Below are 27,721 nucleotides of genomic sequence, written 5' to 3'. Positions count from 1 at the left end.
GTCAACAGTAACATTGTAATATACCTCCATTAAATGTAACAAAGGCAATATGCCAATGCTAAATGTATATGAGAGGGGGATATAGGGGAGGAATATGGGATTCTTGGTAGTGGTGTTATTTGCTGTCCTTAGTAGTATATTGTATTGCATGACATGTTATTTTTCTTTTTATCATTTTTTCTTATTGCTAAAAAAAAAAAAAATTTTTTCTTGTAGTAATCAGTACGTTCAAGTGCTGATTGTGGTGATAAATGTACAACTTTATGATGATACCATGAACAACTGATTGTACACTGTGGATAAATATATGGTATGTGAATATATCTCTATAAAATTGTAGGAAAATATATATATAGGAGTAAAAGTGTTGGAGAAAACATGGTGAGAAGATGATGCCTCACCAATATGGACTAACTACAATGTGTAAACTCAGAATTGAATCTTAGAACATAGCCTAACGTGGACACAATAATTGTAATAGTCCCTAGATTGTAAGCTCTTACAGCAGTTAACTCTATCCCTGAATTGTAAGGCCTATCTCTAAACTTTGAGATGCTGATCCCCTAGCGTATAACCTGATTGGTCTCTGGAACAATGCATATCTCTGAGACACCTGAAACTCAGAGCTAGAGCTCGGCAGACATGAATGTCAGTATTAGCGCATACAGCCACTGTCAAAAAAAAAAAAAAAAAAAAGCTGAAAAAGAGCCCAGACTTCAATTAATGATATGAATGAAGCAGGTCTGGTTAAGACCAGGGCAAGCCAGGCCAAAGGGTAAAGGTTGAAACTGATTGTGTTTTAAAACTTCAACTTTCATATGAGACCAAGGGAATAGATATCTATTTGGTACAGGATCTAAATTTTCTTAACGGTACAACTCTACAGTCGATTTGTTCAAACACCACAATTGCATGGAACTTTGAAAAGGAAGTGAGATACGGTAGGTTAGTATAGGCTGGAGTGAAATAGTGACACATCCCAGAGTAATTTGGGCAGATAATAAATAATATATTTACAGCCTCCCCCTCCCCAGCCCCAAGGATCTGGGGGAAGATGCGGATGTGTTGGACATCCTCACCTGGACTGGTGCTGATGTTGTCACAAACTGGGACTAGCGGTTTGATATGCTGAGCCCTCGAACATGGGACTTGCCCTTATGAAGCTCATTACCACAAAGGAGAGTCTAAAGTTGTATGTAATGGTGCCTAAGAGTCTCCCCCTGAGTACCTCTTTGTTGTTCAGATGTGGCCCTCTCTCTCTCTAACTGAGCCATCTCGACAGGTGAACTCGCTGCCCTCCCCCCTACGTGGGACCCGACTCCCAGGGGTGTAAATCTCCCTGGCAATGCAGAGTATGACTCCCGGGGATGAATGTGGACCCGGCATCGTGGGACTGAGAGTATCTTCTTGACCAAAAGGGGGATGCAAAATGAGACGAAATAGTTTCAGTGGCTGAGAGATTCCAAATAGAGTCGAGAGGTCACTCTGGTGGACATTCTTATGCACTATATAGATAACACCTCGTAGGTTTTAATGTATTGGAATAGCTAGAAGTAAATACCTGAAACTACCAAACTCCAACCCAGCAGTCTGGACTCCTGAAGACAATTATATAATAATGTAGATTACAAGGGGTGACAGTGTGATTGTGAAGACCTTGTGGATCACACCCCCTTTATCTAGTGTATAGATGAGTGGAGGAATGGGAATAAAAACTAAAGGACAAATGGGGTGGGATGGGGGATGATTTGGGTGTTCTTTTTTCACTTTTATTTTTTATTCTTGTTCTGGTTCTTTCTGATGTAAGGAAAATGTTCAGAGATAGATTGTGGTGATGAACGCATAACTATGTTATCATACTGTGGACAGTGGATTGTATATCATGGATGATTGTATGGTGTGTGAATGTATTTCAATAAAACTAAATTTAATTAAAAAAAAAAAAAAAGAAAGAAATGTAATGGAGTTTGTCCTGCGGATTTTAGGAACTGTTTTGGTCCTGTGAACCCTGTTTTCCTTATTCTTTCTCCTTATGGCAATGGGAATATTTATCCTATGAATGTTCCTCCTTTGTATATTGGAAGCACATAACTTGTTCTAAGTTCACAGATCCACAGCTAAAGGAAAATTATGCCTTAAGACTGAGCACACCTATAATTGATTTTGATGGGATCTTGTACTCAACTTCCGTTACTGAAATGATTTAAGTTTTTGTGATATTTTGATGCCATGAATGTATTTTGTATTTGGAAAAAATATGTTTTTCTGTGGTCCAGGGGGTGGAACGTGCCAGTTTGAAGGTATTATGTCTGCCAGAAAAAGCCATGTACTTTGATGCAATCTTGTGGGGCAGACATTTTAGTGCTGATTAGATTGGAATCCTTTGAGTATTTCCATGGAGATGTGACCCACCCAACTGTAGGTGATAACTCTGATGAGATAATGTCCATGGAGGCGTAGCCCCACCCATTCAGGGTTGGCCTTGATTATTGGAGCAGTATATAAGCTCAGACAGAAGGAGCGAGCTTGCCACAGCCAAGAGGGACACTCTGAAGAATGCCCAGAAGCTAAGAGAGGAACTACAGTTTGAAGATGGCTGTTGAAAGTGGACTCTTGCTCTGGAGAAGCTGAGAGAGGACAGGTATCCCAAGTGCAACTAGGAGTGGCATTTTTGAGGAACTGCAGCCTAGGGAGGAACATCCTGGGAGAAAGCCATTTTGAGACCAGAACTTTGGAGCAGACGCCAACCACATTCCTTCCCAGCTAACAGGTTTTCCGGACACCACTGGCTATCATCCAGTGAAGGTACCCAACTGCTGATGTGTTACATTGGACACTTTATGGCCTTAAGACTGTAACTGTGTAACCAAATAAACCCCCTTTTATAAAAGCCAATCCATCTCTGGTGTTTTGCATTCTGGCAGCATTAGCAAACTAGAACAATATGTTACTACAATTTTTTAAAAAGATAAACTGAAGAGACAATGATAACTAAAAGCTATCCATGATCCCGGAGAGATCTAATATTGAAGAAGAAAAGACCCAAAAGGACATTATTGGGACATATGAAAAAAATTGTAGTGTAGACTGTAAACTTTATATCAATGTTAAATGTCTTGAAATTGATAACTGTACTTAATGTGGTTACATAAGTGAATATCCTCATTCTTAAAAAATATATATGGAAATATAAGTGTTAAAAGAGCCTGATCTATGCAATCTAATCTCAAATGCTTAGAAAATTAGATAGATAGATAGATAGATACAGTGATAGATGATAGATGGTTAGATAGGATGATATAACAAAAGTGAGAAAATGTTAAAAGTTGATAAGTCTTGTTATCTGGGTATGGGGTATATTAGAGTTCTCTGTATTGTTTTTGTATTATATTTGTATCGTTCTAAGTTGGAAATTATTTCAAAATAAAAAAAAACAGTGACAAAATCAAAAAGGGAACTAAAACAGTACATAAAATATTTTTCAATACAAAAGACATCAGTGAAGGAACAGAGGAACAAAAAAGACATGTGACATACAAAAACACAGAAAAATGGCAGACATAAATCCAACTAAATCAATAATTACATTAAACATAAATGGACTAAACACTTTAATTAAAAGGTAGAGATTGTTAGAATGGATATAAGAACAAGATCCTAATATATGCTCTCTAAAAGAGAACAACATACTTCAAATCAAATATACAAAAAGGTTGAAAATAATAGGATGAAAAAAAATGTACCGTGCAAATAGGAACCATAAGAGAGCTGAAGTGGCTTTATGAATAGCAAGTAAATGACTTCAAGGCAAGAAATGTTACTAGAGACAAAGATAAAATGATAATGATAAAAAGAAAGATAACAGGAGGACATAGGTTTACAAATACATTCCTACCTAGCAACATATTCCCAAAATACACAAAGCAAAAACTCACAGGATTGAAAGGATAGATAATTCAGCAATTACAGTTGAAGATTTCAATACCCCACTCTCAATAATTAACAAAAACAGCCTGACAGAAAATCAGCAAGGTTGTAGAAAACTTTAATACCTCCATAGACAAAATTGACCTAACTGACATTTACAAGACATTCCACCTAATGCAGTAGAATACACATTCTTTTCAAGCAGATGTAGAATTTTCCCCAGGATAGACTATTTGCTAGGCCACAAAAAAAATGCCTTGACGCATTTGAAAGAATTGAGTTCATTAAAAGTATGTTCCCAAACTACAATGGAATTAGAAATTAGCAAGAAAAATGTGGGGAATCCCCCAAATATTTGGAAATTTAAAATCACACTTCTATATAACCCATGGGTCCCAGAAAAAATCACAAGACAAATTAGGAATATTTTTTTTTAATCTTCATTTTATTGAGATATATTCATATACCACGCAGCCATACAAAACAAATCGTACTTTCAATTGTTCACAGTACCATTACATAGTTGTACATTCATCACCCAAATCAATCCCTGACACCTTCATTAGCACACACACAAGAATAACAAGAAAAATAATTAGAGTGAAAAAGAGCAATTCAAGTAAAAAAGAACACTGGGTACCTTTGTCTGTTTGTTTCCTTCCCCTATTTTTCTACTCATCCATCCATAAACTAGACAAAGTGGAGTGTGGTCCTTATGGCTTTCCCAATCCCCTTGTCACCCCTCATAAGCTACATTTTATACAACTGTCTTCGAGATTCATGGGTTCTGGGTTGTAGTTTGATAGTTTCAGGTATCCACCACCAGCTACCCCAATTCTTTAGAACCTAAAAAGGGTTGTCTAAAGTGTGCGTAAGAGTGCCCACCAGAGTGACCTCTCGGCTCCTTTTGGATTCTCTCTGCCACTGAAGCTTATTTCATTTCCTTTCACATCCCCCTTTTGGTGAAGAAGATGTTCTCCGTCCCACGATGCCAGGTCTACATTCCTCCCCGGGAGTCATATTCCACGTTGCCAGGGAGATTCACTCCCCTGGGTGACTGATCCCACGTAGGGGGGAGGGCAGTGATTTCACCTTTCAAGTTGGCTTAGCTAGAGAGACAGGGCCACATCTGAGCAACAAAGAGGCATTCGGGAGGAGGCTCTTAGGCACAAACATAGGGAGGCCTAGCCTCTCCTTTGCAGCAACCGTCTTCCCAAGGGTAAAACCTGTGGTAGAGGGCTCAACCCATCAAACCACCAGTCCCCTATGTCTGTGGTCATGTTAGCAACCATGGAGGTGGGGTAGGTGAATACCCCTGCATTCTCCACAGGCTCCTCAAGGGGGCACTGCATCTTTTTTTTTTCCTTGTTTTTTTTTTTTTTAACTTTCCCTTCTTTTTTAAATCAACTGTATGAAAAAAAAGTTAAAAAGAAAACAAACATACAATAAAAGAACATTTCAAAGAGACCATAACAAGGGAGTAAGAAAAAGACAACTAACCTAAGATAACTGCTTAACTTCCAACATGTTCCTACTTTACCCCAAGAAAGTTACCTAATATATGCAACATTTCTGTGAACTTGCTCCTACTATATCCATCAGAAATTAACAGACCAGAGTCATTCCTGGGCATCCCCAGAACGCTAAATAGCTTCTCTGTTCTTCTTGGATTATTGTTCCCCCTTCCTTAATTCCTCTCTATTGCTAGTTCCCCTACATTCTACATTATAAGCCATTTGTTTTACATTTCTCAAAGTTCACATTAGTGGTAGCATATAATATTTCTCTTTTTGTGCCTGGCTTATTTCGCTTAGCATTATGTCTTCAAGGTTCATCCATGTTGTCATATGTTTCACGAGATCGTTCCTTCTTACTGCCGCGTAGTATTCCATCGTGTGTATATACCACATTTTATTTATCCACTCATCTGTTGAAGGACATTTGGGTTGTTTCCATCTTTTGGCAATTGTGAATAATGCTGCTACGAACATTGGCGTGCAGATATCTGTTCGTGTCACTGCTTTCCGATCTTCCGGGTATATACCGAGAAGTGCAATCGCTGGGTCGAATGGTAACTCTATATCTAGTTTTCTAAGAAACTGCCAGACTGACTTCCAGAGTGGCTGAACCATTATACAGTCCCACCAACAGTGAATAAGAGTTCCAATTTCTCCACATCCCCTCCAGCATTTGTAGTTTCCTGTTTGTTTAATGGCAGCCATTCTAACCGGTGTTAGATGGTATCTCATTGTGGTCTTAATTTGCATCTCTCTAATAGCTAGTGAAGCTGAACATTTTTTCATGTGTTTCTTGGCCATTTGTATTTCCTCTTCAGAGAACTGTCTTTTCATATCTTTTGCCCATTTTATAATTGGGCCGACTGTACTATTGTCATTGAGTTGTAGGATTTCTTTATATATGCAAGATATCAGTCTTTTGTCAGATACATGGTTTCCAAAAATTTTTTCCCATTGAGTTGGCTGCCTCTTTACCTTTTTGAGAAATTCCTTTGAGGTGCAGAAACTTCTAAGCTTGAGGAGTTCCCATTTATCTATTTTCTCTTTTGTTGCTTGTGCTTTGGGTGTAAAGTCTAGGAAGTGGCCGCCTAATACAAGGTCTTGAAGATGTTTTCCTACATTTTCTTCTAGGAGTTTTATGGTACTTTCTTTTATATTGAGATCTTTGGTCCATTTTGAGTTAATTTTTGTGTAGGGCGTGAGGTAGGGGTCCTCTTTCATTCTTTTGGATATGGATATCCAACTCTCCCAGCCTCATTTGTTGAAAAGACCATTATGACTCAGTTAGTGACTTTGGGGGCCTTATCGAAGATCAGTCGGCCATAGATCTGAGGGTCTATCTCTGAATTCTCAATTCGATTCCATTGATCTATATGTCTATCTTTGTGCCAGTACCATGCTGTTTTGGCAACTGTGGCTTTATAATAAGCTTCAAAGTCAGGGAGTGTAAGTCCTCCCACTTCGTTTTTCTTTTTTAGAGTGCCTTTAGCAATTCGAGGCATCTTCCCTTTCCAAATAAATTTGATAACTAGCTTTTCCAAGTCTGCAAAGTAGGTTGTTGGAATTTTGATTGGGATTGCATTGAATCTGTAGATGAGTTTGGGTAGAATTGACATCTTAATGACATTTAGTCTTCCTATCCATGAACATGGAATATTTTTCCATCTTTTAAGGTCCCCTTCTATTTCTTTTAGTAGAGTTATGTAGTTTTCTTTGTATAGGTCTTTTACATCTTTGGTTAAGTTTATTCCTAGGTACTTGATTTTTTAGTTGCTATTGAAAATGGTATCTTTTTCTTGAGTGTCTCTTCAGTTTGTTCATTTCTAGCATATAGAAACATTACTGACTTATGTGCATTAACCTTGTATCCCGCTACTTTGCTAACTTTGTTTATTAGCTCTAGTAGCTGTATCGTTGATTTCTCAGGGTTTTCTAGATATAAGATCATATCATCTGCAAACAATGACAGTTTTACTTCTTCTTTTCCAATTTGGATGCCTTTTATTTCTTTGTCTTGCCAGATGGCCCTGGCTAGCACTTCCAGCACAATGTTGAATAACTGTGGTGACAGTGGACATCCTTGTCTTGTTCCTGATATTAGAGGGAAGGCTTTCAGTCTCTCACCATTGAGTACTATGCTGGCTGTGGGTTTTTCATATATGCTCTTTATCATGTTGAGGAAGTTTCCTTCAATTCCTACCTTTTGAAGTGTTTTTATCAAAAAGGGATGTTGGATTTTGTCAAATGCTTTTTCAGCATCTATTGAGATGATCAATTGATTTTTCCCTTTCGAGTTTTTAATGTGTTGTAATACATTGATTGATTTTCTTATGTTGAACCATCCTTGCATGCCTGGAATAAACCCCACTTGGTCATGGTGTATGATTTTTTTAATGTGTCTTTGGATTTGATTTGCAAGTATTTTGTTGAGGATTTTTGCATCTATATTCATTAGGGAGATTGGCCGGTAGTTTTCCTTTTTTGTAACATCTTTGCCTGGTTTTGGTATTAGATTGATGTTAGCTTCATAAAATGAGTTAGGTAGTGTTCCATTTTCTTCAATGTTTTGGAAGAGTTTGAGTAAGATTGGTGTCAGTTCTTTCTGGAAAGTTTGGTAGAATTCCCCTGTGAAGCCATCTGGCCCTGGGCATTTATTTGTGGGAAGATTTTTGATGACTGATTGGATCTCTTTGCTTGTGATGGGTTGGTTGAGGTCTTCTATTTCTTCTCTGGTCAGTCTAGGTTGTTCATATGTTTCCAGGAAATTGTCCATTTCCTCTACATTATCCAGTTTGTTGCCATACAGTTGTTCATAGTATCCTCTTATAATTTTTTTAATTTCTTCAGGATCTGCAGTTATGTCACCTTTTTCATTCATTATTTTGTTTATATGGGTCTTCTCTCTTTTTGATTTTGTCAGTCTAGCTAGGGGCTTGTCAATCTTGTTGATCTTCTCAAAGAACCAACTTTTGGTGATATTTATCCTTTCTATTGTTTTTTTGTTCTCTATGTCATTTATTTCTGCTTTAATCCTTGTTATTTCTTTTCTTGTACTTGGTTTAGGATTGGTTTGCTGTTCATTTTCTAGCTTCTTCAGTTGATCCATTAGTTCTTTGATTTTGGCTCTTTCTTCCTTTTTAATATATGCGTTTAGTGCTATAAATTTCCCTCTTAGCACTGCTTTTGCTGCATCCCATAGGTTTTGGTATGTTGTGTTCTCATTTTCATTTGTCTCTATATATTTAGCAATTTCTCTTGCTATTTCTTCTTTAACCCACTGATTGTTTAGGAGTGTGTTGTTTAACCTCCAGGTATTTGTGAATTTTCTAAGTCTCTGATGGTTATTGACTTCTAATTGTATTCCATTGTGGTCAGAGAATGTGCTGTGAATAATTTCAATCTTTTTAAATTTATTGAGGCTTGTTTTGTGTCCCAGCATATGATCTATTCTGGAGAAAGTTCCATGAGCACTAGAAAAGTATGTGTATCCTGGTGATTTGGGATGTAATGTCCTGTAGATGTCTGTTAAATCTAATTCATTTATCAGATTGTTTAGGTTTTCAGTTTCCTTATTGGTCTTCTGTCTGGTTGATCTATCTATAGGAGAGAGTGATGTGTTGAAGTCTCCCACAATTATTGTGGAAACATCAATTGCTTCCTTTAGTTTTGCCAGTGTTTCTCTCATGTATTTTGTGGCACCTTGGTTGGGTGCATAGACATTTACGATTGTTATTTCTTCTTGCTGAATTGCCCCTTTTATTGGTACATAGTGGCCTTCTTTGTCTCTCAAAACATCCCTGCATTTGAAGTCTATTTTATCTGAGATTAATATTGCTACACCTGCTTTCTTTTGGCTGTAGCTTGCATGAAATATTTTTTTCCATCCTTTCACTTTCAGTTTCTTTGTGTCCCTGTGTCTAAGATGAGTCTCTTGTATGCAACATATTGATGGTTCATTTTTTTGATCCATTCTGCGAATCTATATCTTTTAATTGGGGAGTTTAATCCATTTACATTCAACGTTATAACCGTGAAGGCATTTCTTGAATCAGCCATCTTATCCTTTGGTTTATGTTTGTCATATTTTTCCCCTCTGTCTATTAATATCCTTTATTGTACCCATACCGAATCTCTTTAGTACTGAACCTTTCTCCAAGTCTCTCTGTCCTTTCTTTGTTTCTCTGTCTGTAGGGCTCCCTTGAGTATCTCCAGTAGGGCAGGTCTCTTGTTAGCAAATTCTCTCAGCATTTGTTTGTCTGTGAAAAATTTAAGCTCTCCCTCAAATTTGAAGGAGAGCTTTGCTGGATAAAGTATTCTTGGCTGGAAATTTTTCTCACTCAGAATTTTAAATATATCGTGCCACTGCCTTCTCGCCTCCATGGTGGCTGCTGAGTAGTCACTACTTAGTCTTATGCTGTTTCCTTTGTATGTGGTGAATTGCTTTTCTCTTGCTGCTTTCAGAACTTGCTCCTTCTCTTCTGTGTTTGATAGTGTGATCAGTATATGTCTCGGAGTGGGTTTATTTGGATTTATTCTATTTGGAGTTCGCTGAGCATTTATGATTTGTGTATTTATGTTGTTTAGAAGATTTGGGAAGTTTTCCCCAACAATTTCTTTGAATACTCTTCCTAGACCTTTACCCTTTTCTTCCCCTTCTGGGACACCAATGAGTCTTATATTTGGACGTCTCATATTATCTATCATATCCCTGAGGTCCATTTCGATTTTTTCAATTTTTTTCCCCATTCTTTCTTTTATGCTTTCATTTTCCATTCTGTCATCTTCCAGGTCACTGATTCATTGTTTAACTTCCTCTAGTCTTGTACTATGAGTGTCCAGAATCTTTTTAATTTGGTCAACAGTTTCTTTAATTTCCATAAGATCATCCATTTTTTTATTTAGTCTTGCAATGTCTTCTTTATGCTCTTCTAGGGTCTTCTTGATTTCCTTCATATCCCGTACTATGGTCTCATTGTTCATCTTTAGTTCTTTGAGTAGCTGCTCTAGGTGCTGTGTCTCTTCTGGTCTTTTGATTTGGGTGCTTGGGCTTGGGTTATCCATATCGTCTGGTTTCTTCATATGCTTTATAATTTTCTGTTGTTTTTGGCCTTGTGGCATTTGCTGAAGTTGATAGGGTTCTTTTAGGATTTGTAGACCAGTTGAAGTCCTTATCTCTAATTTATCAGATCTACAGCTTCGTGGAGTACACTTTCTCTAACTAACCAGCAGGTGGCGTCCACGAGCCACCTGTTCTCCCCAAGCCAGTTCTCCCCTGCTTAGCCTTTTTGGTGAGTGGGGGAGTGAGTCTTGTGGGGTCCAATTGGTGTACCAAGCTTGCGTGTGTAGTTGGTGTTGCCTGCCCTGTGTATGGGGTGTGTTTCTGGGCAGTCAGGGAGCGGGGGTTGGCCCTAACAATCAAATCTCCCTGGTGATCCTAGAGTTTTAAAGCTGCTGCAATAGTCTAATCCTTCAGTTCAGTCCTTCCACAGTTTGTCTCTGCCACTGACCCACAAGTCCTTGGTATTGGCGTATGGCTCCTGAGACTTGCAAGTGGGCCCCTCTTCCAGGCCGTGCACCCCGGGTCCTCTGTTGAGGGATGACTGTGCTATGTCACAGGTGAGTGCCATCACCCCAGGGCAGTTCTGGGCTGCTGGGCTGTGTAGGGAGGCTCCCAGTCTGCTGAAATGATGACTGAATGGGGCTTTGTTAATTCACACTGTTCTACCTTCCCAACTCTGGGACAATCAGCTGAGGTTGCAGGGAAGGCTAATGCCCACGCCCAGTTTTGTGGTGTGTGCCTCTTATTTGAAGCACTTCCGTCACACTGGGTTGTCTGGGGCAGTTCTGGGCTATGGGGCTGGCGATGGGCAGGAGTGTTTCCTGTCCACCAGGATGATGGCTGTGAGCGGACACCCCCGTTTTCTTGGGAAGTTGTGGTGTTTAGTGAATTTTCTCAGCCACTGGATTATTGCGTTTTGTCTCAGAGCTCTCCTAGTTCTGCTCTTGACTTGACCTGCCCGAATAGCAAGTCTTTGAAGTTTTCTGTATTGGGCTTCTTAGAGTAATTGTTTCAGAAAAAGAAAAAAGGATTAAAAAAAAAAAAACAAAAAAAAAAACGGGCCCTCCTCAGAGATCTAATGTGTTATTGAAATGCTAAGAGACAAAGCAACCAGGGTCATTAAGGAAAGGTCCACAGGGCAGAGAGATCAGCTTTTCTTCGGGATTTGCATATGCGCCTCCGGGCCCTTCCCCTTTCTATGTTCACCAGAACTCCAAAAATCCTCCGCTTTTATTTTGGAGTTTTTCATGTTGTTTTTTTTCTATGCCTGTCTCCTCTCTGCTGGGCTGGCTGCTCTCAGATTCTCTGGTGTCTGGTCTCGGTCTATCTATGGTTGGAGTTTGGATCAGTAGAATGAGTTTCCGATAAGGGCTGCCACTGCAGTTTTCCCTTCTCCTTCCTGGAGCTGACAGCCCCTCCTCCCCCGGGACTGAGCCTGGCAGGGAGGGGCGCGGGTCCCCTGGCCGCAAAAACTTACAGATTTCGCTGATCTCAGCAGTTCCACGTTTTCATGAGTGTTGTATGAAGTATGCCCAAAGTCAGATTGCTCTGTGGTGTCCAGTCCACGCAGTTCCTGGCTTTCTACCTACTTTCCTGGAGGAGTAACTAAAAGATACAGCTCACCAGTCTGCCATCTTGCCCCGCCTCCGGAATATTTTTAACTCAAGGAAAATGAAAACACAACATATCAAAATTTATGGAATACAAGTAAAGCAGTGCTTAGAGAAAATGTATAATGTTTAAAACCTATATTAGAAAGAAGGAATCAAATCAAAGATCTCAACTTCTACCTTAATAAACTAGGGGGAGAAAAACAGCAAAAGAAAACACAACAATGCAAGCAGAAGGAAGAAATAACAAAGAACAGAATCAGGGAAATGGAAAACAGGAAACAATAGAAAATATCTATGAAACCAAAGCTTATTCTTAAAAAAGGATCCACAAAAGTGACAAGCCTTTAGATGGACTGACCCAGAAAAAGAGAGAGAGAAGAAACAGGTGGGTGAAATGTCAAAAGCTTTCCCTTTGTGATAAAAGGAACAAATCAAAGACACTTACTGTCACCACCACATTTCATCATTTTACTAGAGGACCTATCCAGTGCTACTAGGATAAGAAAAAGAAATAAAAACTGGAAGAGTTAAAAATAAAGAAATAAATCTGTCACAATACTGCAGATTATAACTGCTATAACTCACAAATGATATTCTGTGTATGTGGAAATTTTTTAAAAATCTGCAGATAGAGTGGTAGAATGAACAAGAAAGTTTGGCAAGATTTCTGGATAAAATTCAATGTATAAATCAATTGCAGTTCTATATATCAGCTAGAACATAAATTTTTAAAAACCACTTACAATAGCATTTTAAAAAACTGGATAAACAAACATGGTACATCATTCAATGGAATATTACTCAGCAATAAATAGGAAAAAAACTATTAATACATACAACAATTTGGATAAATTTCAAAAGCATTAAACTGAGTGACAGAAGCCAGTCTCAAGAGGTTATATATTGTATGATTCCATTTATATGACATTCTTGAAAAGACAAAACCATGGTGATGGAGAATAGAGCTTTGGTTGCCCAGGGTTTAGAAACTGAGAGAAAAACTATGAGATAGCACAAGGGAGTCTTATGGGGTGATGGATTATTTGTATTCTGATTGTAGCGGTGGTTACACAAATCTATGTATGAGTTCAAATTCAGAAAATATTCCCCCAAATTCAATTTTACTGAATAACAATTTAAAAACAAAATTTAAAAATATGATGGAATCCCAATAAATTCTATAAAAGAAACTTTCCATAAAGAAAAAAAAGGTCAAGTTCCCAGGAATAAATCTATCAAACTTCATGCTTTTTTTTCTAGGAAAATTTAATGAGAGATAGTAAAGAAGGCCTCAATAAATGAACATCATTGTCATAGATTGGAAGACTCAATATTTTAAAGGTATCAGTTCTCCCAAGGTGATATAGAGATTCAATGTAATCCCAATCAAAAGCCCCACAGGGATCAATTTTTTTTTTTTTTTTGAAACTTGACAAGCTAATTCGAATTTTTATAATGAAAAGCAGATGGCCAATAATAGCTAAGATACTCTTTGAGAACAAAGTAGGAGAACTTTCTCTGCCATATATCAAGTATCAGTCTTGTAGTAATAAATAACTTGTGTCTTCTTTGCCCAGAAATGGCTATTACAAAAAAAAAGAAAAACAGGAAGTCCCTAACCAAACCTTCATCCATATAGACAGTTTATCCAGCAGAACACTGACAATACAATGCTGGACTTTCTGACAAATAGCAGTAGGTCCTTTGGGCCCCTACCTCAAAAGCCCATGGGTGGACTGAAAAATGAAAGGCAAAACATTTATAAGAGAGTATAGGAGAATATTTTTCTTAACCACAAGTAAGAAAAGATTGCTTAACAGATACTAAAAGTTCTCGTTATAAAGAAAGATTAGTACGTTTGACTATATTAAAATCTAGAACTTCGGTTCATCATAAGACACCATAACAAAATGAAAGAGGCTATAGAATAAGAGAAGATATTTACAACAGATCAATCAATAAAGAGGCAATTATATCCAGAACATTTAAAGAACCCCTGCAAATGAAAAAAGAAAAGACAGAAAACCCAACAGAAAAAGGGCAAAAGACTTAAGCAGGCTTTTTTACAAGAGAAGCTATAACAAACAGCCAATAAAAAAAAATTATGAGGTGCTCAACCTCATTAGCATTAGAAAATTGCAGATTAACATCACAAGGAGACTGGCTAAAATTAGAAAGCTGTTGACAGGAACATGGCACACTACAATGCTAATGCAAATGGAAATGGTGCCACCACTTTAGAAGAAGTTATTTAGTAAAGGTCAAGTTTCTCCAGTCCCAGAAATTTCCCTCCCAGGTATTTTCCCTAGAGAAATTTAGCACCCAGGTAAAATATGGTTCGCAGTAGCTGCAAACTGTGCTGGTTATTGAGCTATGGTCTATTAGCTTCACACCCACTCTCCTATATGTTTCTGTACATTTTTGCTAACTGGTTCTGTGTTCTATACACACTCTGCTAGTAGAGGATGCTGGAAGGAGACCAGAATGCAGAAAAGATGAGAAGATTTGCTCCTTCCTGACTCCTTGCTTTTCCTGTCAGGGGCATCTCAGCAGCAGTGTCTCACTCTGGCAGCAGCAGTTGGTTCCAGCCCACAGTTTCTTGGTGCCGTCTGCAACCCAGGTTTATCAAGCCCCCCGTGTTAGAAATTGTAGGAAGATGGAATGTATGGATGAAACCAACATGAACCATAAGCAGATAGCTGCCCTGCATGACAGCAGGTGCCGGCCTGTCTGAAAGGGAAAGAGAACCAAAGATACATGTAACAAAGGAAGTCACTGAAGCCTAACAGAGTTTACCAGGGAGTTTCAATAATAGATAATAGATCACCTGTGTCTCCACCGAGAGCTAGGCTCCCCCGCTGCAAACATGCCAGTGAAATTAAGGTAAGGAAGTCTTTGTGCTCATCCCAAGGAATTAGCACTTCCTTGGGGCATGCAGCAAAGCACTTCTACTCCTGGACAAATTGCCATAAATCCTGGCCCTAGTCCCAGGAAAAGTTGGAAGTCTCACCCAGGAGGGGACGGGCTGCCTGGGACCACGTGCCAGCTGGCACTCTGACAGGCTGAAGAACCGGGACTTCCCCAGCCAGTAGTAGCAGATGTGGGGGCTTTCCCCAGCTTGGTGCGCTTTCCTTTTTCTTTTCTTTTTCCACTGGGCAGACTGCTTTGCTTTCAACTATTGTGTTATTAATGATAAAAGTTTGTAACCCTGGCTTAATGAGTTTTTTCTTTTCCTTTTCTTTGTCTGCTGGATAGACCGCTTTACTTTCAACTATCGTATAATTAATAATAAATGTTTGTAGTTTTGTAATTCAATCAATTCTCTTCTGTATAGTTATACTGTATCAGTCTGTGTCTCTTCCCTCCTCCCACGATTCACCTGGCACAGCACCCCTCAGAGATGCCAACATCAGCTGGACACAACCACTCCCCTCAGAGGTCTGGGCTGCCCCTTTTCCAGATTCTGAAACCCACCACTTCATTTCTTTTCCCCAGCTCCAGGGTGGTAGCTACTTCTTGTAATTGCTACTTCTGTGTTACCTCAGTATTGGCTTTTTATTTTTCTAATCCTCCAGTGTCTGTTTTTCTATGTCTCTAGTAAAATGCCTGGTCTATTTCTTGTTTTCCAGACTGGAGCCTGATGCAGATGTTATATAAATGAGCCAAAGATAGCCTTTGGGTAGTGCCCCTGTGTGTGCTGGCTTCTTCTTCAGAAAAGCCTGGGTCTGTTAGAAAAGCCCACCAGAACCAAACTCAAACTCTTACACACCCAATTATTTTTAAACTAGCCTAAATAAGCTATTTTCAGCCATTTTGCTTTATATAACCCATGAAACTGTGCCCAACATCTGCCCAGCACTGATTAAAACAAAACAAAACAAAACAAAACACTCCAAGCCACTTCAGCACTTCTGGCCCAGAGGCTCCCCACTGTGCTAACACTGTCTAGGCATGTAAAATCACCCTTCCATAAAGCCCTCAACTGTCATTTCCTTCTCCCCTGGGAGTTTGGGAGTTGTCACTTTTCCTGCTTCCCCTCTATAGTGGCTCCCTCTCTCTGCCCCTACTGGAAAGTTTCCAGCAACTAGAGGCTGTTTCTTCTACCGCAAACCTGGCAAAGCACACCCCTGACAAATAGCTTGTGTGCTTACTGCCATCTAGTGGTCACATCTTTTTCTTGGTCAACTCTGAAATCCTCCAATTTGAACTCACCACAACAGATCCAAAGTGACAGAATAGATAAATAAATTACAGGATATTCACATAATGGAATATTATATATCAATAAAAATGAACCAACCATCACTACACAAACAACCTGGATGAAACTCACAAACCTAATACTGATGACACAAAACAACATATATGGTATGAGTCCATTTATATACATCCTGAAATTAAATCATTTTGTTTAGGAATGCATTTGTAAATTGCAAAATTACAAATAAAAATGAGGAATTATAACCATAAACATGAGGATAACAGTTCCCTCTAGTATGAGGGAGGGACTGGGAGCACTACTTAGGTAGTGGTTACTTTTTTTAAAAAAAGTGGTACATTATGCATATTTCTGTATATTTGTCATATTTCACAATGTAAAATGTTTTAAGTTGTTAGTTATTTTAATTCTAATAGGGATATTTTTCTTTTCAACTTTATAAACTTTCCACCTTACTTTCCACCAAACCTGTTTCAGTCCTATAACATGGATTCATATTTTTAAAATTGTCAACAGAGTGAGTTCTGCAATGGCTATAGAACATATGCAAAAAGCTTGGTACTTACCTCACACTGATCCACAATTTTGGTAGTTGTATTAAAAAGCTCCAAGGATGATGGGTTTGGGTCTTGTTGCATTATACCTAGAAGACAGCAGCAAACTATTTTTAAGTTAGAAAATTGAAACTAATTTTCATGCCTCTTTCAGATTTACTCTATTTTCAGTTGTTCTCAGACCGTTTATTTCAGAAATAATCTGATTCATCAAATTCACATATTTAAATTAAAATATATGTACTATTTCTTAGCCTTCTGCATCTCAAATGAAACAATAAGTTTTAGCAAATTCATCATAGCCTTATGATGAAAGTGCATAACTAAATTATAATCAGTTTTTGTAAATTATTTAACTCTTAGGTATCAAATCATTGCTTTCTTTTCCTCAATAGCATGATGTTTAAATAAAACTTGGAACATTTTTGGAAAACCCAAGGGAATATCAGAAATAGGGTCATGCCAATGTTGTCTTCTTTTTCTATGCTAAATTATCCTCACTCCAGGAATCGATTTCAAATTACTCCTACCAGGTACATAGTATGCACCTCTTAACCTAAGTTATCAGTAATAAAAGCATAATCAGTTGTAAAACAAATATATTTAATTATAATTAAAATTTTATCACAGTGTCACCCCGATTTAAGGTACTCATTTAGAGAGAATAAAGTACCACCCACAAGGTGTTTTCCTCAGAAGAATTTTAAAGAAAATGCCATAATTGCCACCTACAAATTGTACTAACATGAAATGAATGATATTCAAAATAAAGTCTTAAAATATGACCATAATTACATTTAAATATTAAAGAAAAAAGGGACAAATTTTTAATTTCTCTAACACACATACCTTTAGGAATTGGCATTGACAGTAGTGTGAGTTTTTCAGATATAAATTGCTGGCATGATTGCTTATTGATCATATAAGGCAGCATGTTCAGAAATGTCACATAACACTGCAGAAGTATTTTATTGCTCTACACTATTCAATGAGAAAACTAAAACTCTAGGCTGAAATGTTAATTTCATAAAGCATTATGATAGTACATAGCCTTTCTCTTTTAGGTTCATTCCAAACATAATTTCAAGCACAATCAGTACCCCCACCCATCAGTTTGGGGACTCAAAGTATCCCCATTCCTGGTGCTTTGTAGCAAACAATCCTTTGGCTTTGGTTTCTTTCCTGGAATATTTGCCCCTGGGGCTACAGCTACTGCAATGCTTTACATAGCTTTTATGCTACCTTCAGTACTTCTTTACACCTCTCTTGAATGTTTCTTCCACTGGCCATGAAAAAGTCAATCCATGCATATTTATTATACAGCCACTGCTTTCTGGAGCTTTCCTATCCTGAGTTTGCTGTTACTATACCCTCTACCCTCCAGAAAATTCATCATCCCACTCTACCCCAGTCCAGTGTGTGCCACAGAACTGTGGAATGAGAGGAGAGTGGAAAGAGACCTACTAGAAAATTTGTAATTAGGAGATGACCTCTGCTAAGAAAATAGAATATCCCTTCATTTAAAAGGAAACCTTCAGAGTTTACTTTGCTAAATTTTCATCTCATTAGTACCCTCAAAATGAAACAAAAATTAAGAAATGCATGTATTAAAAAGTGTGGCACATTCTCAGCTCACATGGTTCATGGGAAAATGTCCAGGAGAAGCTTATTGGGATGGAAAAAAAAAAAAAGATCAATATGTCATTGAAAATGGCCTAAAGCAGGCACTCGAAGAATCTAAAGAAAGATGACCAAGCGCATCCCAGTGCAATTCTTAATGACCCTCCACTAACCTCTGGCGTTTCCGTGAGTGTGTCTTTGGCTGTGCTTCCTGCATTTCAGCAGCAGCACCTCTTGCTTTCTTTTCATTTTTGCTCTTTCCCTCATCCAGCACTGAACACATAAACCCGTTTTCACTAGACCTCATCCAGTTGGAACATTCGCACACATTCATAAAGCCAGAGTGGCTTTTTCTCTGCCAAAATAAGGAGCCTATTCCAAAAATAGGAAGTGACAACAAGTATAAAATAAACATTTTTTGTCACTCACAAAAAATGTATCTATGAAATATCCCATTGCACTGCAAAAAAAGTAGGCCAACTCATGGCAAAATATTTTGCTTTGCGTATGAGAGAGAAATTTCTAAAGTATGTAAAATAAAACCAAACAAAATGGCCCTCTGAATGTTTTATCAAACAAGAGTAGACACACACACACACACACACACACTCATATTCACACACAAACCTCTGGCTCCAGGCTGGCTTCTGAGAGCTATTCCCATAACTACACAGTAAGCTGACACTCCTGGGCCCAGACAGACCCCTGGAAGTGTGGTGCCATCAGTCCTCACTTACGCATCCCTTAGCCCCACACTCATTTTTAGATCTAAGCTTCTTACCCTTATTCAGGTGTTCAATTTCTAACCACAGGTCAGATTGGTACTTCTCTTTGGCTTTCATGTCACTAAAAGAGGAAGAAAGAAGTAAAGACATCATTAAGTGCTAAAAAGTGACCTGAAACTCAATCCCACATCATTGGATTGTCGGACTAATGTGGTTAGGATTGTCAGTCAAGTCAGATTTCATATTTAAACCAACATTCAAAATAAAAAAGCAAATTTAAGAATTGCTGTGCCGGTTTGTATATATTACGTCCCCCAGAAAAAGCCATATTCTTTAATGCAATCTTGTAACGGCAGACGTATTAATGTTGATTAAGTTGGTACCTTTGGATTAGGTTGTTTCCATGGAGAAGTGACCCACCCAAATGGAGGTGATAACTCTGATTAGATAATTTCCATGGAGGGGTGCCCTGCCCATTCAGCATGGGCCTTGATTAGTTCACTGGAGCCCTATCAAAGCTCAGGCAGAAGGAGCTCACTGCTAGCTGCAGCTGAGAGACAGAGTTTGAAGATGGCCCTTGGAAGCTGACACTGACATTTTGGAGAACATCATTTTGAAACACAAAGTGGGAGCAAGCAGACACCAGTCACATGCCTTCCAAGCTAACAGACCAATAGCCTTTCTCCAGTGAAGATCCCTGATTGCTGATGTCTTACCTTGGACACTTTTATGGCCTTACGACTGTAACTCTGTAACCAAATAAACCCCCCTTTTATAAAAGCCAATCCATTTCTGGTGTTTTGCATTCTGGCAGCATTAGCAAACTGGAACAATTGCTTTGGGATTTGTTTTATAGGGAGTCAAGGTAATGGAGCAAATAAATAAATATACATACCATTTTCAGTATGATCTGCATATGTGCTTTTGAGTAATTGTGTGAACTCAATACCCTGAGCATAAGATGAAATACATTTATTCTGAAGCGCTACACAGAAGATGACGATAACTCTTTATACTGCACCATTCATATACCGAAAAATGTCATTTCATTTTCAGGGCAACCAAGCACATTTCAGTAAAGTATACTTGTGAGTGACTGAATCATTTGTAACATATAAAGCTTTTGGCTTTAAGTAATTCAGCTTCTTGCATTTAAGTTGTTCCAAATGGTAATAACTACAGTTAAATAATAAGGCTTTAGGTGCAGAAGTTGACCCTAACAGGCATATATTTCTCCTCTTCTCACTAAATGACTATTTTGGGTTGATGTAGAAACAGATGCATTTATATTATCACTCTGGCTTGAATTTTAATTTTTCCCCTTTTACTCTCCAATATGACATCATGTGAACTACACTGACATAGTCATGAGTCATGTTTATTGTCTATTTATATGATTATCAAATTATCACCTACATTGTTGGAGTTTCATTTTTCCTACTTTTGTGTTAAGAATGGAAAGAAATGCTTTAATAACCAGCCAACAGAATAGGGAGAGTTACTTTTTTTAAAAATGAACATATTGTAATACACAATATAAGTTACAAGTTATGACTTAAAATATGTCATGTGGAAACAAACATTGGTAGAACCTTCAGAAGTAAAAGGTCTATGTGTAATAGACACAATTGTTAGTTTACGTCATTCTATTTTCATTTTAAATTGTTTTTAAATACCTATACAAGATACTTCTTATGAGAGGATATTGGAGACTGGTGAATCAAGGAAATTTTGCAAATCAAAAGGAGAAATCAATGGCAATTTCAATCATAGAATTTCTAGTACTATTCTGTATCATTGATAGCAATTTGTGGGAAAAAGGTATCACTTAAAATCTGTTGAAAGTCTATATGTTGAAAACATGTTAAAAGCTTATTATTTTCATAACTGTTTATTTCATAGAAGAAATCTTTTTTTTTTTTTTTTTAGGAAAACTAAACTTTATGTCACAGGAAGAAACAAAACATGCAGCTTCATTTTAAGAACTTTGCAAACCACTTATAAAATATTCTACCAGAAAGGTATCGTTCAGTCTTACCAGTCTAGCATGAAAGCAGGTGGCTCTGTCAGGACCTGTTTGGGTCTTCTCTCTCTTTCCAGAGCTGACTTCAACTTAAGCATGGTGGACATATCCAGTTTATCAAATCGATCCATCTCCCCTGGCACTTTCTACAAAACCATGTAACTAGGTTTTCATTTCTATCTTATATTGACATTTAAATCATATCCAGAAAAAAAATTAGGAGGTATTTGGGAATCTGACTGTTCTTGAATAGTGAAGAGAAAAATGAATTGTTCAAATATGCTTTTCATTAAATTGGGGGATAGAATTAAAGACTCTATATGAACAGTCTCATTTTTATACTCATCACCAGGATAGCTGCCCTTCAAATCACAATCAAACAGCTGTTTCACAACACAGCCAGTAGAAGAGCAGGGCTATCTGATTTCTTATGAAAAAGTTTTCCATAGGTTAAAACTTAGATAAATGGACATATTTAAGCATCTTTGACATCATGATTTTCAGCTCTTCTTTTTTTGCAATCTGTGAGCTTTCATGCATTATGACAGACACTCACTCTCGTTCCTGTAACCAAGCTGAAATTTTTTAAAGACTCCACTTCTTTGGTTATTTCTGAGGTCAAGCCCTGGGCATCCATTACATCCCTGATGCTAGGATATAGAAAGTAAAAGACAAATATGAAATGCCAACGTGGAATGAAATAAAACCACCTAAATAAGGATATAAGAAAGATGCATTACAGTAAATCTTAACATAAGGCTATTTAAAGGAGTTATAAATGATAATTTAATACCAACAGAAAAAAAGGAAAAACCTGGAGATGCTACCAAAGTGAACAAACCTGGATTTTCACAAAGCTTATAGAAAATGTGAAGTGGTTGGCTAGATTTAAGGCACATTGGCCAGAAAAGGCTACCTCACTAATATACTAGATTTGGGTCATATGGTTAGAGAAATCAGTCACTCTTTCAAGGGCAAAAGCAGTTGTATTTTCTTGAGTAAGAAAGGTCACTATTCCAAACTTTTAATTCATACTTAGAACTTAATCTTAGTATAGTCATTGGAATTCTACATTTTGCTTATTTTTAAGATAGTTTACTGGTAAGCATTAAGTACAATGCACATCATTTATCAATGTAACAGCATTCTCAGAAGGATCCTCTAGAATGGTTAACACCATCACCCACTAGCAAGTTCTGAGGCTGACAAATAAGAATACAGGCTAAAAGCAACCTAAAGACACTTTTGGCCTTGAAAAAAGACAGAAAGTTCACTACACATAGATGTTTCCAAAAGAATTCCTTCAGGATGCTCTCCAGAACAAAACAAAAACTAAATTCAAGAAAGAGGTAGACATAGGACACAAGAAAAATGACAACATAACTAGTAACTTACAGGTAAGTCCAAAAAATGTTAATAAATAATAACATTCTCAAGCTGAACTCGCAGATTATACCAACATCATGACTGGAGCAGGTTATCAGAGTTCTCGATCATTTAAATGCAGGTGGAATGCAATGAGAACCCTACCATCAACTTCTCTAGCAGCCACATGTTGCTTGGGAAAACTGTGACACTCATAGAGTAGTGATTCTTCCATATCAAAATCATCACCTACTAGGAAATGAGCAGATTTCTTGAGCACCTTAGAAAAGCTGTGCCATATACAGATTGTTATACAATTTGAATACTTTTATTGCTAAAAATGAAAACCTACAGCATCTTGTATCCTTACCATCAGAGGAAATATCACAGGTTCTCAAAGAACTGAACTTAATGTATTTGGAAGTTATATTTCTTTGAATTTGCTCTATAGAGACATTGGTGGGGGCTATTATAATGCTTTTATATTAAACAATATAATTATATATAATTGTAGTGGAATGTATGGAAACTAAGGCTGTATCTCAAGTATATGTAATCTGTGACATGAAGGCCTTTAGGATAAGCCCTATCACATCATTGTCTAGTGTGTGCTCTCCTGTATGTTAATAATCAAAGGAGCAAACAGGGGTGCAATGCTTTAAACAAATTCTTGTAGGAATTGAGAGGAAATAACTGTCTATGACAAATCACAACTAAAAGAGGTTAGACAACACAAATACAAACCAAAATATGTACAAGAAAGAGACATAACAGTGAAAATAACACTGGCACTGGTGTCACATCATCCTGGGAACCAATTTGGGCTCCAGCTTGTGAGCCTATATTACAAAACATCGCTGAACTGAAGGTATGAAATGGGGATATTAATAAATATTCACCTGGCAGAGTACTTAAAACTTTCTGGAAAAAAAAATTATATGAAGGACCTGATATATCAGATATATGCACAGTGTGCACACTTTTTGCTCTATATTATTAAATACACAACAATAACAGTTGACTTACAGAAATTGTCACAGTTTTAAGTCTCTGGGAAAACCTTAGAACTTAAAGCAGGAAAGTGAACTGTAGAGTGTTAAGAAATTACAAACCCAGTTAATTTCCTAATTCACTAATCTCATGATTTAAAAACCTATGATGTGAGGAAGCAGATAGCGGCATAGAGAGGAGTGGAAGCTAGTTGGTCTCCCAGAAACAACTGATAAACAAACAGGAACAACTAGTAAATAATCTGGAATAACTGTGGGGGGACAAACGTGACTGTCCACTTATCATACACCAACGTGAATTGTGAGAAATGCCCAAGATTGCAGCATAAAACCTGTAAGTACAAACTGTGGATCCAAGCTGGGAGCCCCTTCCCCCCATGGGCCGAACCGCAAAGCCTCATGATGCTAGAGAGCAGCACTCTCTGAGCAAGTGAATATAGCTCAGCTGAGCTCCAACTGGGGGTTTAATTAACAAGTGTAGACTGCTCATTACAAGCTATGAATCCCCAATAGGCAGAGGCTTTTGGTGACGACTGACCTTGGAGAGCCGGAGGATGGCTGCGGACTGGCCCTGAAAGGGGCTTTGTGTCCCTGTTTCAGCTCAGTGGAGAAAACCTCAGCCATTTTCAGCTCTCAGTGCTCTGACCCAGCCAAGGGTGGATTTAGCACAGGCAGAGAGACAATTCAAATGTAAATGACCTCTCCCTAGGAGGTGTATTTTCCCTAAGAGGAAGAATGTGGTGCCAAGTTATACTACCTGCCTTCCATTCAGAGCCAGACCCCAGAGCCTGGGGGAAAACAGCCATGGGCCACACCTCCTTACACCAGTCTGGAGCTACAGGCTGACAGGTGCCACCTGCTGGGCAGAAAAGCCCAATGACTTGAGGCCTCACAGGGTATATCAATTTTCTAAGACATACCCTCAGGAAGATGTGATACTATTGCCTCCTTCTGAGACCTGAGCGTGTTCTGCTCTGGGAAAACCTGACAGGGGTAACCAAGGAAATCAGATGCCTAGACAACAGAAAACTACAAACTACACTAAGAAAAATGAAGTTATGGCCCAGTCAAAGGAACAAACTTACACTTCAACTGAGATACAGGAATTTAAACAACTAATATTAAATCAATTCAGAAAGTTTAGGGAAGATATGGCTAGTGTATAACGAAAACACTGAGCATACATAAGGTAGAAATTGAAAGTTTGAAAAACCAACTGGCAGTATCTATGGACATGAAAGGCACAATACAAGAGATGAAAGACACAATGGAAACATACAACAGCAGATCTCAAGAGGCAGGAAAAAAAATGCTCAGGAACTAGAGAAAAAGGCACCTGAAAGCCTATACACAAAATAACAAATAGAGAAAAGAAAGGGAAAATATGAGCAACATCTCTGGAAACTTAAGAACAAAACAAAATGCAGGAATATATGTGTCACTGGTGCCCCAGAAGGAGAAGAGAAGGGAAAAGGGGCAGAAGCAATAATAGAGGAAATAATCAATGAAGATGTCCCATCTCTTATGAAATACATAAAATTACAGATCCAAGAAGCACAGCATACTCCAAACAGAATATATCTGAATAGGCCTACACCAAGACACTTAATAATCAGATTATCAAACGTCAAAGACAAAGAGAGAATCCAGAAAGCAGCAAGAGAAAAGTGATCCATCACATACAAAGGAAGCTTGATAAGACTATGTGTGGATTTCCCAATAGAAACCATGGAGGCAAGAAGGAAGTGGGGTGATATATTTAACATACTTAAAGAGAAAAACCACCAACAAAGAATCCTATATCCAGCAAAACTGTCCTTCAAATATGAGGGAGAGCTTAAAATATTCTCTGACAAACAGACAATGACAGAGTTTGTGAACAAGATACCTGCTTTACAGGAAACACTAAAGGAAGCACTGCAGACAGAAAGGAAAAGACAGGAGTGAGAGGTCTGGTAAACAATTTTGGGAGATAGTAGCACAGCAATGTAAGTACACTGAACAAAGATGACTGTGAGCATGGTTGAAACAGGAAGGTTAGGACCATGTGGGACACCAGAATGAAAGATGAAAGATAAAGACTGGGACTGTATAACACAGTGAAACCTAGGGTGCTCAACAATTGTAATAAAAGGTACAAATATATTTTTACATGAGGTAGAACAAATGAATGTCAACATTGCAAAATATTAAAAATAGGGTGGGATTGGAAAAAAATACAATCAATGCAAACTAGAGACTATAATCAACAGAAACATTGTATTATGCTTCCTTGAATATAACAAAGTCAATATACCAAAGCTAAATGCATACGGGGCGGGGGGAGGGCACATAGGGGAAGGGTATGGGACTACTGGCATTGGTGATGTTGTCTGACTATTCTTCTTAGTTTAATGCTATCTTTCCGTTTTTTGCTTTCTAGCTGTCATTTTTTTCTCTCTCTTTTTACTTTTGTGTCTCTACATTCTTTGACTCCTCCTCCTTCTTTGTGGAAGAAATGGAGATGTCCTTATATAGATAGTGGTGATGGTGCTAAATATGCAAATATATGACTATACAGGGAACAAACGATTGTTTACTCAGGATGGAATGTATGTTGTGTGAACAAAACCATCTTAAAAAAAATGGGTTAATGAAGAAAACTTGAGGGCACTATATTGAGTGAAATGAGACAGACAGAAGGACAAATATTGCAGGGTCTCACTGATATGAACTAATTATAATATGTAAACTCATAGACATGAAATATAAGTTACCAGAATATAGAACGAGGCTAAAGAATGGGGAGTGGTTGCTTATTATGAGCAGAATGTTCAACTAGGGTGAACTTAAACACTTGGAAATGGAGAGGTGATGGTAGCATGTTGTGAGAATAGCTAACAGTGCTGAATAGTGTGTGAAGGTGGTGGAAAGGGTAAGCTCAGAGTCACGTACATCACCAGAAGAAAAGTTGGAGGTTAAAAGCTGGGAATGTATAAAACAGTGAATCTTGTGGTGAACAACGTCTGTGATTAACTGTACAAGTATTAGAAATCCCTCTCATGAACTAGAACAAATGTATGACACTATAACTAGAAGTTCATAATAGAGGGGCATATAGCAAAAAAATGTATATACCTATTGCAAACTATATACTACAGTTAGTAGTATTTTAACATTCTTTCATCAACTGTAACAAATGTACTGTACCAAAACTATGAATCAATAATGAAGAGAAGGTGGTTAGAGGTATGGGAGGATTGGAGTTTCCTTTTTTTGTCTTTCTTTTGAAAAAAAGATTAATTGTGTTGATGGATGCACAGCTGTATGATGGTACCATGGGCAACTGATTGTACACTTTGGATCTTTGGATAGTTGTATGGTATGTGTACAATCTCAATAAAAAATTTAAAAAAAATTTTAGAAAACGAAGTTGGAAAAAAAAAACCTATGATGTGTTTTAAACATAGGTGCTACCTTTGGCATTCCAAAGCATCATTTTTCTATTATAATTTTTAAAAGATAATAGAAATTTATCTAATTAAGAGAAATATTCAAAAGCAGAAGCTCTGAAACACAGTTACAAGTGTAGACATTATTGACTAAAAAAAAAAAGCATTAATTGGTTATCGATAAATTAATAGGGAAATAACTGAGGCTGTGGGACTTACATACCTTCCCGAGGCATTCTGCAGGAGCTTGTATTCATTCGTCCTGCAAAACAAGGGCATTCTGTCTTTGCTCATGGTGACACCATCACTCTGAGGCTGTCTCCTGGAGACAGGTAAAAAGTCTTGGCAGAGGAAGACTGAAGGTAGAGTTCCTAACACTCCAACAGTCAAAAGGTGCTGCTGGGGTTGAGCCAACTGCTGCCCCCTGGGGGCTGGAAGACTGCTGTCTCCCAACGTTCCAAGGTGGCTCTGGCCCCAGTGGCAGTTAATCATAAAGGCTCCAGTGTGCTGAGTGCAGGGTTGATGGCCACCAATCGACAACAACTGGCCTTGGGGGGAAAGAGGAAACACTACCCTAGACTACAACTTGCTTTAATTGGTAAGTGGCGTTGTGGTGATGACAGCTAAAACAGCCATTTTGATACTTGATAATTCAAAG

The 27,721-nt window shown here is 38.0% G+C and overlaps 1 protein-coding gene across 1 annotated transcript in view; it reads right to left on the bottom strand.

Annotated features, from left to right (window-relative positions):
* Nucleotides 1-27,357, bottom strand: part of LOC119505609 (serine/threonine-protein kinase MRCK alpha-like) — an 82,778-nt gene extending 55,421 nt beyond the window's left edge. Inside the window, exons 1-5 of the mRNA XM_037798440.1 lie at nt 27,287-27,357; nt 21,814-21,907; nt 21,273-21,403; nt 19,291-19,355; nt 16,902-16,978 (exon numbers count right to left, since the gene is read on the bottom strand). Coding sequence (XP_037654368.1) covers nt 16,902-16,978; nt 19,291-19,355; nt 21,273-21,403; nt 21,814-21,907; nt 27,287-27,357 — 438 coding nt within the window. The remainder of the gene's footprint in view (nt 1-16,901; nt 16,979-19,290; nt 19,356-21,272; nt 21,404-21,813; nt 21,908-27,286) is intronic.
* Between the last annotated feature and the right edge of the window lie 364 nt (nt 27,358-27,721).

Source organism: Choloepus didactylus, chromosome 10 (assembly GCF_015220235.1).
Source record: "Choloepus didactylus isolate mChoDid1 chromosome 10, mChoDid1.pri, whole genome shotgun sequence".
Lineage (NCBI taxonomy): Eukaryota > Metazoa > Chordata > Mammalia > Pilosa > Megalonychidae > Choloepus > Choloepus didactylus.
Note: the sequence above shows the minus strand (reverse complement) of the source record. Positions and strands in the feature narration are given on the sequence as shown.